The sequence below is a fragment of the Sturnus vulgaris genome, chromosome 16, assembly GCF_052056855.1.
Source record: "Sturnus vulgaris isolate bStuVul1 chromosome 16, bStuVul1.hap1, whole genome shotgun sequence".
In the NCBI taxonomy this organism is placed as follows: domain Eukaryota; kingdom Metazoa; phylum Chordata; class Aves; order Passeriformes; family Sturnidae; genus Sturnus; species Sturnus vulgaris.
The window spans coordinates 2,117,330-2,130,924 of record NC_142258.1 but is presented as its reverse complement, the minus strand read 5'-3'; the positions used below and the strand labels follow the sequence as shown (position 1 = coordinate 2,130,924).

The 13,595-nt window shown below is 42.4% G+C and overlaps 1 protein-coding gene across 5 annotated transcripts in view; it reads left to right on the top strand.

The window, feature by feature from the left end:
• Positions 1-13,595, top strand: part of EPN2 (epsin 2) — a 58,470-nt gene that overhangs the window by 27,189 nt on the left and 17,686 nt on the right. For all 5 annotated transcript variants that reach the window (XM_088174241.1, XM_088174243.1, XM_014871327.2 and 2 more), the window contains exon 2: positions 8,858-9,631. In XM_088174241.1, coding sequence (XP_088030367.1) covers positions 9,037-9,631 — 595 coding nt within the window. In that variant the 5' untranslated portion in view covers positions 8,858-9,036. The remainder of the gene's footprint in view (positions 1-8,857; positions 9,632-13,595) is intronic.

Sequence of the window (13,595 nt, the reverse complement as noted above, 5' to 3'; positions counted from 1 at the left end):
TGAATATTTGGTGTTTCAGGACAGAGCGAAAATCAGGGTGGGAAAAAGACAGGGCTAAGATTTTATGAAATGTGGTAACCTGGAGAGTGAAAGACCAGATTTCCTCCTTGTCTATGGCCTCTTTGACATGGAATTGCTGTGTCACTAGGCAGGAAAAGGAGATTTCCCAGAACCCCTGTTTGCTGTCCTTGCACAGTCACCTGCTGTAGCAAGTCCCAAACCTAAACCATCACCTGCAGCTCCAGTTTGAGCTTCCCAGGTGCAGCTTTGCCTGGTGAGCTGTAACTGGGGACTGCTGGTGCAGTGACTGGTGCTCCCCTTATTTGGGGTGTTCTTTCCAGTAATTAGAGTGACCTTGGCATTAATTGGTTGGGTGATGAGATCAGTGAGCAGCCCCAGCCCTGCCTGCCCTTGTGTGCTGGATCAGGTCAGCAGGACTGTTCCAGGCTGGAGGCAGGAGCTGGAGAATCCCATCCTCAGTTCACTGAGCCTGATTTCTGGGCAGAAAATCCTGCTCTGGAGCCCTGGGCTTTGCCCAGAGAGTTCCTTCAGCTTTTGGGATCCAAAATTTTAGGATGTGTTTCCTACTTTGCAATCTTAAAACAATTTATTTACAGGATCCCAGAATGGTTTGGGTTGGAAGGGACCTTAAAGCTTATCCAGTTCCATCCTTTGCCAGGCCAGGGACACTTTCCACATTCCCAGGCTGCTCCAAGCCCCATCCAACCTGGCCTTGGACACTTCCAGGGATCCAGGAGCAGCCCCAGCTTCTCTGGAAATCTGTGCCAGGGCATCCCCACCCTCCCAGGGGAGGATGTTTTGCCTTGCATCCAGTCTAAACCTCTCTGTTATTTAAAACCATTCCCCCTTGTCCTATCACTATCTGCCCATATAAAAAGTGGATGTTCCTCTTTTTTATAAATACTCCAATCTCATGAGCAGACAACTCATGTACCTCAATTTCTGAGGTTCAGAGCAATCTGATGTTACCAGCTCTGATAGTTGAATTAAGACATTGTGTTGACTTTTCAAGATGATTGTGCAAAATCTGGTGGCTGTGAGGGAAAGCACTTGAAATTTTATGCCATGAATGGATATTGATGAATGTAAGTAGGATATTAAATCAATCTGTGTTCTTTGCAGGCTTTTACTTTGTGCTGGCAGGCAGCACACTTAATTAAAATGGAAAAAAATAACATTTGGATGCATGGACAGGTATTTCTTGGCATCTTGTACTTCTTGAACAATCCTTTTCCTTAGAAATCCATGTCATAAAATAAAAGTATTAATCCTTCAGCTTCTACCAGTAGTTACATGGAGGGTTAAACTGTTTTTCCCCCCTAATCTTTGTCATGGTGAGCATTTGCCTCTGGCCTACTGAGTGTATTAATGTGGTTTCATGTCTGGTGTGTGTAGGAGGATGGGAGAAGCTGCACTTGGTGACGTCTGCTTCATGTTAATAAAAGTGCAAAATCAATTTAGTTAATGAAATCATCAGGTAATTCGAAGTAGCAGGTATCTTCCCAAAATACATTCCTAAAATTCAGAGTTTGATGCATGAGCACACATCTAGGTGAATATGGATTTGAAAAATGACAGTTCTATAGGAAAACACTGGGAGCTGACATTTTGTGGTCTGGTATTTTTTGCAGTTCTTCCTGTGTTCAGGCTGATCTGTGAGGTCCTGTCACCCCATAACAGCCTAAGTGACAAGGCTGGACTTTTCTAATTAATAATAGATTCTAAGGCACATCCTCTGGCAAGAATATTGGATATCCTCTTCCCTTCCAAAAGGAAAATATGAAAGGAGAGTAGTGTCTCCTACTGCCCTTAATTCACTTGAAAATACAATTCAAGTATACTTGGTAAACTGAATTTATTTCAGATTGTTACCTTTCAGTCAAGGCACACATTGGGTGATCTTTTCTTTCCTACTCAATTTGTGAGAAAACAGATGAAATGCTTTTGTTGAAGCAGGTAATCCCCAAAGAACAAATTCTTTTGAGGAGTTTGGGGAGGTATTTTCACTGCCCTGTTGGATTAATTTGCATTTGGCATTTCTGGTTCAGTGCTAATGGCCTGACCTCACACTGCTCTGTAATTGTGCAATATTCTGATATTCACTGCACACCTGCATGCAGAATGAACTGAGGTGTGCCCACAGTGCAGGTGGCACTGTGGGTGACACTTGACCTGGCTGTAGAAGGAGGAATGTGTTATTTTTAAAGAGCTGTTGTCAAAGCTCGTAATCCTAAAATTAGATCCCGGTGCAGGTCGGATTTGGGTCGTGAGTGATGATCTCAGGTCTGTCCCCTCTGCCAGCCCTTCAGAGCACATTTACAGCCACCCTGGCAGGAATTCCAGCTGCAGAGGCCAGTGCAGCTGTGGGGGGACAAAACCCCACAAAAGCCACTGGAACTGGGGGTGACAGAACCCCAGAAATGGGGCTGGGGGTCACAAAACCTCACAAATGGAGCTGGGGGATGACAAAGCCCCACAAATGGAGTCGGGGATGACAAAGCCTCACAAATGGAGCTGGGGGTCACAAAATCCCACAACTGGAGCTAGGGAGGGTGACAGCCCCAGAAATGGAGCTGGGGTCACAAAACCCCACAAATGGGGCTGGGGGTGACAAAACCCCACAAAGGCTGATGGAGTTAGGGATGGCACAGCACCTGTGGCTTGGCAGGTCCCCAAAGGACGTGGCCAGGTGGTGCTGCTGTGTGAGGCAGGTCAGGGATTTGTTCCTCACCCCCCCTTCCCATGGAGCTCAAATCCTGGGAATTTAAGAAGACAAGAAGTAGGAAAAGGTGGGAAGGAGAAAACAGACCCAGATTTGTGTCTGTAAATCTCTTTTATTGCTAAAAGTCTGCTCAAGCTGGAGCTCCTGTTCCTCAGTGAGGCTGAGACAGGGCTGTAAAACCAGTGCAGAATCAAACCTTGGCACTCATGAATATGCATAAATCTGAAGGAGAATTATCTTTCAGCATTAACTCTTTAAATAAAGAAATAATTTGGCCACCTGCTGTCTGTGAAAGCTGACCTTGTTCTCTTATTTGTAAAAGGGAGTGGAAAGCTTCCAAAACTTTGAATTTTGAACCATTTCCTCTCCTCAGAAATTACACTGAAGAAGACAAGCATTTAAGCTGTGAAAAATGGAAATGAAACCTTTCCTCTGGAGTTAACCCTGTTCTCTAAACCCTTTGCCAATCTGTATTTGTAACTCGTTTCCTAAATAATTTTGAAGGTTGAGGAAGGGCATTGATGGGAATTTCAGGCTCTTCATTTTGCTGTTTTATTCCCATGAATTGCTGTTTTCTCTGCTGTAGAATAGCAAAAGAGAGCTAATAAGTGTTCTGCTTGTTGGCTTTTCTGTGCAGTGCCAAGTGTCTTCTCTCAGTCCTCTTCTCCAAGTGGCCACGAAGCACAGTTCCCCTTTTCCTGTTTGGTTTTGGGAACAGTGTTTGGATTGCAGTTGAATATTGGATCATAGGGTAATGGTGCCCTTTGGTCAGCCAGTTGTTCTCTGAGAATAATTTATGAAGAGAGGAAAAAAAAATCAGAGAATTAGTTAAGTTTGAAGGTCTAGCAGTGTGGATTTAGTATAAGAAAAATGGCTTTTTTCTGCATTGTATTCCTGATTTTTGTATAAAGGTTTGTGCTCGGGTTTTTTCTGATTTCTGAGCTGTTTGTGGAAAATGAGACTTCCTAAAACACAGTGGGCTTGGATTTAGACACATAATGAGCTGTCCCAGGAAAAGCAGGGTGTGAATTTAGTGTCAGGCAATGGGAATCCTTTTTCTTTGCCATAAGTAGGAGCTGACTCCTTGTTGGGATTGGGGTTGTATGTGCAGGTCTGGTGTCAGTGTCTGTCTGTCTGTCTGTCTGTCTGGGGGAGCTTCTTCCTCACTCAGCACCTGGCAGCACCTTCTCTGAGCCTGATCTTTGCAGATTGGCAACAATTCCCTCATTTCTCCTGGAATAAATCCCTGAGCATCACCTGTCTCTGCCATTCCAGCCATGGTGTGTGTGTGTATTCTCACCTGAGAGGAGAGGCAGCAAGGCAGGGATATTTTTATGTAGATTGATGTCTGTAAATTCAGATCACACACTGACTGAATTAATAACTAATTTCCAAACCTCACTTTTCATGCATGTGACTTACAGTAAATGCCTAATCTAAGGATATATGTTGTCTGTAATAGTGTTAATTAAAATTTAATGCAAATATCTGGTGAACTGCTGATGTTTAATGTTGATTTTCACACTTGATATTAAAGGCTTTTCCTACATTTCCGGTGCATGCTTAGCTGGGCTATGCAGATATTTACCTTCAGGCTGATAGGAAGGGAATTTTATCAGTGCAGACAAATCCCTGTTGGAGTTTTACATTCCAGAGGTGTGAATGGATTCTGCTGAAAGCCTGCCTATAGGTGGATTTGTGGGGCTGTTTTCTTTGAACTGATTTTATGAAGGACTTTGTGGCTTGGCCTTGGTTGGGTGTCAGTCTCAGCAAGTTAAAGATGTTTCCTCATTCAGATTTCATTCACTGAGCTTCATCTCTTGTGAGAGAGATGAGGAGTTCAGGCAAGAATTCCTTCTGTCTGCACGTTGTGTGTTGGAAAGCACCAGGAGAATTCATTATTTGTGCAGTGGAACTGTTGGAATAGGGACAAGGGCATGGGGTATTTCCTTCCAGGTTAGCTCTGGTAACACAGGTAAGCTTCACCTTGTCTGCACATCTGTTTGCTTTGCATTTGGAGATGTCAAGACACTTCAAAATGAGAGAAAATGGCTGGATTTAATGCAAGAGAGAGAAAAGGGAAGCAGCCTTGTAGGGATCAAGAGTGAAAATGAGGAAGGCTCCCCAAGACTAAACTATTTAACTTTCCCAGAAATGTGCTCAAGCCTTTTTCCTGCTAACCAGAAACAGCTTTAATCAACTGGTCTCACTTTCTGCTTTCTTTGCAACTCTGCTGTTAAAAATGCAAACCCACATTTTTGCTGAAGTTGCAAGTGCATTGTGCTTCCTTGTGGTTTGTTGTGAGAAGTTAATTCACTGAGATCTCTGGGGGGGAAAAAAAAAAAAATCAAACTTTCTGTGTAAGAATTTGATCATGTGTTAGAAACAGTTCCTCACTTTTAGGCAGTTTGGGATGTTTGGCTTTTTGATCTGTTTAATGATAAAAGTGGCTTTTGTGGTGCTTCAAGAATTGGAATAATCCAGGAAAAAGCTTTTATTGTGTGGTGAGGGAGCAGAGTGTGCAAAAGCAGGGACAAAACCTGGGTGAGGCTCAGTCCCACTGCCAAGGCAGCACCTGGAATATTGGTGCTCCAGCAGCTTTCCATCCTGTCATCCTTGGGGTGTTTATTGTGAGCTTTAGAATAAATTGGTTTTTATGGGTTATGAGTAGAGTAAGATGAAAACATGTCCATCAAGAAAAGGAAAAAACAAACCTTCATGTTTCTCTCGTTAAAGGCCTTGGTTTTCAGGACTCAAAGATATGGAAGTGAGGAATTGCTCAGCGTTGATGGATTGATGGGTTTGGAGTCTATTACAGAACAAGTGAAATATTTAATCTCATGTAAGAGTATAAATTACTGGTTTCTCTTAATCCTCTGTGTTCTCTCCTCTCTTTGCTCTGGGGTTGTTTTTCCAAGTTCCAGTTTGGAGTTCTTCCTTTGGTTTGTTCTCCAAAACCAAATGCCTTTTTTCCTAGTGGAGTGTAACTGGGAGGGAGTGAAGGCTCCTTGCTCTGTTTTTTTAGACCTTGACATCTTTGTGTTGCATTTAATCAGCTCCAAAAGTGAGCCAGACTTGGGTTGTTCTTACTTGCTTTGCAATCTGCCATGCAGCAGAGCTTTAGGAGACTTTGATTTTTTTTTTCCTGTGCTGTTGTGTAAAAATGGCTCAATTTGGTGCAAGAGAGAGAAAAGGGAAGCAGCCTTGTGTTGTGAGGGTGGTGAATTCTTCAGAGGTTTTTACATGTGAGGTATTAAAGTGATTTTTCCAAAAGCTAGTGAAGTTGTAAAGTAATAAAATTTGTCTTTGGCTGGGGAGATACAGGTGAGACACTTGCTCCTGTAGTGTACTTGTAAAAAGATTTTGGGACGGCCTCTCATCCCTGGCCTTGAAAGAAATAAAACTTTGATAAGGCAAGAATGTTTTTCATAGATTTGCAGTGGGTTAAAAGACAGGAAATGAGGTTAGGAATAAATAATTGTTCTCACAGGGAAGGGCTCTTCCCAGCCAAGTGTCCTGCCAGAGATCAGTGCTCTTGCAAATATTCCCTTCAGCAGATTGGCCCGAAATAATAAGGTGGCCAAATTGAAGCAAATTAGTCAAATTTGATATTAATCTTGAATTGAAAGGAATGATGAAAGATTGAGGCCTGCTGAGGGATAAAGTAGCAGGTGAAATGCCACTTTAGGGAGGAGAAATGTGCAGTAGAAATACAACTCCCAAGAGTCACATGGAATTTTAGGAAGTATTTGATAAATGGGAAGTGCTAAGCAGTAAATGATTGTGTTGTGATACAAACTTTTTTGTTTGTGATACAAATTCTTGCTGCCAAATCTGCAAAGCAGAATGCTGGGAATTGTGTGTATCCCAAGAAATGGGAATGTAATCCATGCATGGAAAGACCACAGGGATGATGGAGATATGGAGAAGCTTCTAAGTAGCCTGAATTTCAGGAGAGCTCAGCTCAGAAGGATTAGGAATTTATACAATTCCTATAAAGCCACGAGGGACATAAAGAAGCCCAAAGTGATGTTTTATTTCTCAGAAACCTGAAGGAGTTGTTAGTTGAACGTGGTCACTGTGCCACTGGTTGTGGTTGTCACCTGCTGAGGGTGACACAGGGAGCTCAGGTGGCTTCCAGAGGGCTTGGGAGAAGCTCAGTGTGCCCATGCTGGCATCCAGTGTGTCCCAGCTGCTGAGAATACAGGGGAATAGAAAAGTTCTTTTGCACAAGGATTTGTGTCTGAGGATGTCAGGCTTGGTGGGCTTTTTATCCAACTGGTTTAGAAGGTTTTGTAGTTGTCCTGGGTTTGATTTTTTTATGGTGTTCACTGCTTTTCTGGTTAAAAAAGCTCAGTTTTTATGGGGGGGGATTGGATTCTTCTGCTCTGGGATCTGTATAATCATCAGGATTGTGTCCATGATTCCCCTGGCCCTGGGGTCCTGTGCTGCCTCCAGCTGCAGGTGCAGCCTGCTCCCAGTTCAGTGGGACCTTCCACATCCCCTGCATTACTGGTTTCAGCTTTGCTAGGAACTTGCCTTAAACCATTCTTGACAAAAATAAATGGTTTAGCCTATGTAAGATGTACCTGGTGCTTTTCCTGTTTTAATTTTTATTGTTTCCTCACCTTTTACAAATCAGGCATTAGAGAGGGATCACAGGGGCAGGTGAGCCCCAACAGATCTGGGCAATGCAAAATTCCAGAGGGAAGGAGCAGCCATGGAATGTTTGTGTAGGATCAACATTTTCAACTTAAATGTCCCAGGAGATTTCCCCCTTTTTATTCCTGGTGCTGTTAGCCACCTCCTCTCCTACAGCTGCTTCTAAATATTGGGGACAACACCGGGGGGATGCAGTTTACCTGAAGTTTAATGTCAGCCTCATTCAAAGTTAATCTTCCATCATGTCATAAGAGGTTTTTATTCTGCCAAAAACCAACTTTAGTGGAAGAAGATCAAATAAATTAACTCATTAGGTGTGTTCTGTGGTAGTTTAACCTGCCCAGAAAGCTTTCTAAGGAAGGGAATTTGTCTTTATGCTAAAAAAAAAAAGAGCCATTACAAACCTGTGCTGACACTGAATTCTGCTTCCATTCCAAATGGCACCGTAGTAATTTGAAGAATGATAACAATGTCAGGCTTGAAATCTGTGCTTTCCTTGTCTCCAGTGACTCTCTAGGGGATGGGGTTGGTTCTTGGGAGTGCTTGGAGGAACATTATTAAAGGACATCTCTGAGTGTGGCCAGCCCAGTTGCAGTGTTTGTGCCACTGGTGGCTCTCAGGGCTGCTCTGTGTTCATGGAATGACCAATCTCCCAGTTTGCTCAAGTAATTTATTCCAAAGCTTAATAGGCCTCTGTTTACTTGAAACAGTGACCTTAACTAAAGAACTGACACAGCTTTCCAGCTCCACAGCTTGTCCTTGCCTTTTCTTGCCAATCATTTTGGCTTTACAATTCCATTCTCATAGAATTGAAAATTCTTCGGTGCTGTGTGAAAGACACACAGAGCAGAAAGCGTGGATCTGCTGAGCGTTGTCAAATGAACAAAGTAAATGCATTTAGGGGAAAAAAAAAATTCCTTCTAATCTGCTTATCGTGAAAGGTCACCTTGAGTTGGAGTGTGTTGGGCCATAGGATCTCTGCCCTGAGACTGAGAGGGTTTTAAACTTTTGCAGAGTTTAAAAAATGGCTTGGTTGATTTTTAGGAAGTTTGCTCGTTCTCTCTGGATGCAGATTCCTACTGTTAGAGGGCTGCTGAACATGGAATTTCTCATGTGGTTTCATCTGAGCTCTGTAATTTCTATAATTAAAAGTTCTAGGTAGATTTTTCTTTGGAAACAAAGTCTCCAGGTTGGACTTTGCTTCTGGTTTGCTTTTAAAATGTTGCCTTTGTATCAGCGGGATTGTCTTGCTTTTGTTTTGCTCAGCACTTCAGGTTTTTTTAATCTGAAATGTTTGATGTGACTCGTGAGGAGAACAAGTTGTTTTCAAAATCGGAAGAAATTCAAGGAAGAAAAAAATAAATCTAGGGAAAATTTCTTCCAAGTGTGTGTGTGTGGCTGTGCTGAACAATCAGACCCCACTAACCTTCTTTGTTTTCTTTCCTCACTCAGGTCATGATTTTTATTTTCTCGTGTCATTCTCTTGAGGAGAGGAAATGATTGTAGTGGAACGTGTCACAAAGACGCCACTGCTCCAGAGCCTTCACAGTTCAGAAACGTTCCTGGAAGAGCAAATTTAGCCCTTTGCTGTTTGTGTTCTGGAATCTGTCTTGGTAAAAAGGGAAATAAAAATGACGACTTCGTCTATCAGACGGCAGATGAAGAACATTGTGAACAATTACTCAGAGGCCGAAATCAAAGTTCGGGAAGCGACCTCAAATGACCCCTGGGGTCCTTCCAGTTCGTTGATGACTGAAATAGCAGATCTGACCTACAATGTTGTGGCCTTTTCTGAAATTATGAGCATGATCTGGAAACGACTGAATGACCACGGCAAGAACTGGCGACACGTCTACAAGGCCCTCACTCTCTTAGATTACCTGATTAAAACTGGCTCTGAGAGGGTGGCCCAGCAGTGTAAAGAGAATATTTTTGCTATCCAGACATTGAAAGATTTTCAGTACATCGATCGAGATGGGAAAGACCAGGGCATCAACGTGAGGGAGAAATCCAAGCAGCTGGTGTCCCTGCTCAAGGACGACGAGCGCCTCAAGACAGAGAGGGCCCAAGCCCTGAAGACCAAAGAACGCATGGCTCAGGTGGCCACTGGGGTGGGCAGCAACCAGATCACCTTTGGCCGAGGCTCCAGCCAGCCCAACCTGTCCACCAGCTACTCAGAGCAGGAGTATGGGAAGTCTGGAGGATCCCCAGCGTCCTACCATGGCTGTAAGTACAGGCAAACACATCCCGAAGCTTTGCTTTGGAGAGCTGCTGCAGCTGCTGGAGGGAGGCAATGGTGCCTTTGGGAGAGTGCAGGTGCTGCCTGCAAGGGGATGTCCCTGCTGTTGATGTCTCTGCACATGCCTGGGTAAATATTTGCTTTGGAGAGGACGAGCGTAGTGATGGAAATCGATTTTAAAAGCCCTTGTTTACTGTCAGTTCCGAAGGTGGAGCTGCCAGGCTGCTCTTGTGAGCCTGTCCCGGTGTTTGGTGTGATGGGGAGGGTGTGAAAGGCTTTTTCTGTTCGTTTCTGGTTTTAAAAGGAGTGCTTGAAGATGTGTTCTTTTTGTTCAGGATGGAATCATAGGATGGTTTGGGTTGGGAGGGAATTTAAAGCTGATCTCATTCCACCCCTGTGCCGTGGGCAGGGACGCCTTCCACTATCCCAGGCTGTTTCAAATCCCATCCACCCTGCTCTTGGATTGAGAATAAATAAGAAATACAGAATATTTCCTGGATCATTTTGCTACTTTATGCTGCTCTTATTGTACTTTGGCAACAATGCTGCTGTTTAATTTCCTTTATTGCTTACTCAGTAGTTCTTGGAGGAGGAGTGCATTGGATCTGTATTTAAATATTTATATTCTCAGTATTTGGTGTGTGAGTGTCTCTACTAAATACTATACTTCATTCTTAAAAAATGAATACAGTGATGTGGGAAGAACAAATTCTTTCCACCACTGCTTGGTGGGACTCCCTGTCATGTCAGGAAGAATCCTGATTTGGCACTAAATCCTCCTTAATGTAAGTAATGATCTGATGAAAGCTGCTTTGGCTGGAATGTCAGTGGTTGTGGTCTAATTCTGAAGGAAAATCTTTTCTTTAAATGAATGTTCAGAGTGTGTGGAGGGCTGTGACTGAGGCAGGCTGCAGGAACCATTGAGCACCAGCTTTAGGAACCTGAACTTTGTCATGTCCTGGCTCCCAAAGTGCTTCTTAAATCAGAAATCCGTGAGTGGGGTCAGCCCTGCTGACATTTGCAGGAGGAGATAGCAGGAAAATCAAACCAGGATGGAGAAAATCTCTATTTAAAACTCTGGAGACAAGCAGAAAAAATTCTTTTCAAAAGGAAGTATTTTTAGGATAGAGGGTACAAAAAATGTGAGTGAAGGTTTCCAGCTATGAGAATTTTTGATCTTGGCTTTTAATTAAGCAGTAGGGTAACAAACATCTCAATTTGTCTGTAAGAAGAATTTTTCTATATTTATATAGTTTTTCTAGAGTAACCATGCTTGAGCACTGCGAATTTTTAAAGAAAAACTCATATATTGTTACCTCAATAACATTTTTCCTATTCAATTCTCTAGATTGTTGTTGACTACAACAAAAACTCTTAATTTAGAGGTAGCTTGAAATATTGATTTTAACTTGTGCTGGTGGGCTGAAATAAGTGACTGAGAGATGCTGAGCACACCTTGGGTTTCACAGGGTTATTGCTCCACCAGTCCCAACTTTAATTAATGCCTGGAATTATTGTTTGGAATCTTAAATGCCACCAGAGGCTCCAAACTGTTCCTCCCAGCAGGGCTGAGCAATGCAGGGCGTGTTCCTCAATTGTTCCTGGGATGTTTTAGGAATTTTGATGGCAGAAGCAGCAGAATTTGGCTGTTCCCTCAATATTCCAAGTGTGGATTTGCTGCTCCCGTTTCCCTCTGTGTGTCCTGTGGCAGGATTGCTTTGGAGGTAAAGATTCCTTAAGCTTTTTTTTTTTTTTTTTCCCTCACCCCCTAAGAAGCTTTAGAAATCTCAAGCTTTTTTTTCTCCTCCTTCCCCCTCTGTTCCAGCTCTCCTAGACTTTTTTTTTTTCACTGTGGATCAGCAAAAATCCAGGTGTCTGTCACTTTGTCTATTTTGAGGTTTTAATGTGTTTTTTGTCTGGTTTAATTGAGTGGAGCAAAGCAATCCAGCACCTTCCAGAACAGCTGTGCTAAGTCCTTCTGATATTGGGAAACTGGGAAGAGCTTTATCCCAGGAAACAAGGAAGGAGTTTTATTAAAATCCAGACATTTAATCTGTTACATAAATGTGGGGTTATTCCTGTGCCAGCTAAATTTGATGGAAAAGATGCTTTTCATTATTTAAAGTGAAAGAGATTTTATCCATCGTGTGTTCTTTTTTTTCTTTTTTTTTTAATTATACCCTTCCTTTGTGCTGAAAATCTGGATTCAGAAAAAAAAAAAATCTGTAAAAGGAATGAAATTCTGCTTCACTCCTGGGAAATGCTCCCCTTAGAACATCCCTAAGATGCTGGTGCTGCTCTGTATATTCTGGCAGAATTCTCTTTCATTCCTCTGAGCCTTTGAAGAAGAGATCAGAGACATTCAGATTTGCCATCTTACAGCATGAGATTTGCCTCTCCAAAATATCCAGCCACCCTCTTTGCTAAATGTTCAGCACATCTGCTTACCAAGAAAATAGAAATAAAGTTTGGGAGAGTGGCAGAGCCTTTTTTTTTTGCCAATTCCACCACGGGAAATATTTCATCCCTCAGTGGTTTGCTCTCAGCACCTTTCACTCCTGGTCCTTTCAGGCACGATGGGTGGGGGTTACAGAATTCATTCCCCTTGCTTGAAGAATTTATGTCGGGTTAGAAAATCTCATTTTTAGTGTTTTCTTGCAGAAGAAAGAGCTGCAAGGGTTTGGTAGTTGCTGCAGGACAGCTCACCAGTAACTTCCAGTGGATACTGGATTGGGTGTGGGGGATCTCTGCCCTCTCCTTCCAGAAACTAAAAATGCAATTTTGGTTAAATCAGTGAAGCCTTTTTGGGGTCAGTTTGTTGAGAATGTTGAATCATCTGCACTGCACAGCCAGCACTGACTGAGCTCTGCTCAAACTCCTCCTCCAGCTTCCCAACCTGTGTAGGTTTGCATGGGAACAATTGGATTTTTTGCTCAATGTTGAGTCACAAGGGTTTTTCTTAAAGCATTGCTGGTTTTTGTGTCCCAGATTCATCCTTTGTAACAAAATAAAAGCAATATTGATACCCTGTGTAGTGTGAGAGAATTCAAGATTGATGTCCAATCATCCCTTACTGCTGCAGGCAAATAAGGATATTTTTCCCTGTTTCCTTGAAAATATTTTCATTTCATCTCTAAAAATCCTTTAGAAACTGTGCAAAATGAAATGGTGCAACTTGATCGTTTTTAATAAAATCCTTTCCCCCAAAGCTTTGCCTTTAATGATTTTGTTGGCCCTGAAAATCTCAGTGCTTGGATAATTCCAGGGAGCACATTATGGCATGTGAGTTGTAAAAAGTATTTGTGGGATTTTTTTCTTCTACCCAGTCTCATAACCTGAAAATGAAAGCCAAGAGAGATACTCAAAAGCAAAAATAAAGCTCCTCCCAAGCTCTGTCTTTCCAGCAATTTCTGACATACTCAGAGCAATTGGCTTTATCTTCTTTCTTTAAACAATTAATGCTCAGATTAGGAGCTGTTAAATATTCCCTGACAAAATGCATAGTTTTTATTTATTTTGGAAAATGTGCCAATTCTGTAGAGTTGCATCAAATCTGATATCAGGTTTTATTTCACCTTAAGGAAATCTTTTAGTGTGGTGCTGAAATTAAACCAGCTGAGGAGAGGAAGGGATAGAAGATAGATATTTAAAATCTTTTGAAGCAATAGTTCCTCACTCCTAATCTGCTTCTGGGTCTAAATAATTGGGTTTTTGTCTGACATTTGTCACCTAGTTTCAAAAACTTCAGCCTCTTGTTCCTGGCCTTGTTTCATCTCCAGCTGCCAGTGACCACTTAAATAGGATTCTGGATTTATGGCTGCATGGAGAAAAGTAGGATGTTCTTATTTTAGACCTCTTAAGCCTGAGCTGGGATGCTGCTCCCAGCCTGGCAAACGCTGGTGATGTTTTAAAACCGAGTTTACTGAGGCCATGCTTTTTAGGAGATCCAAT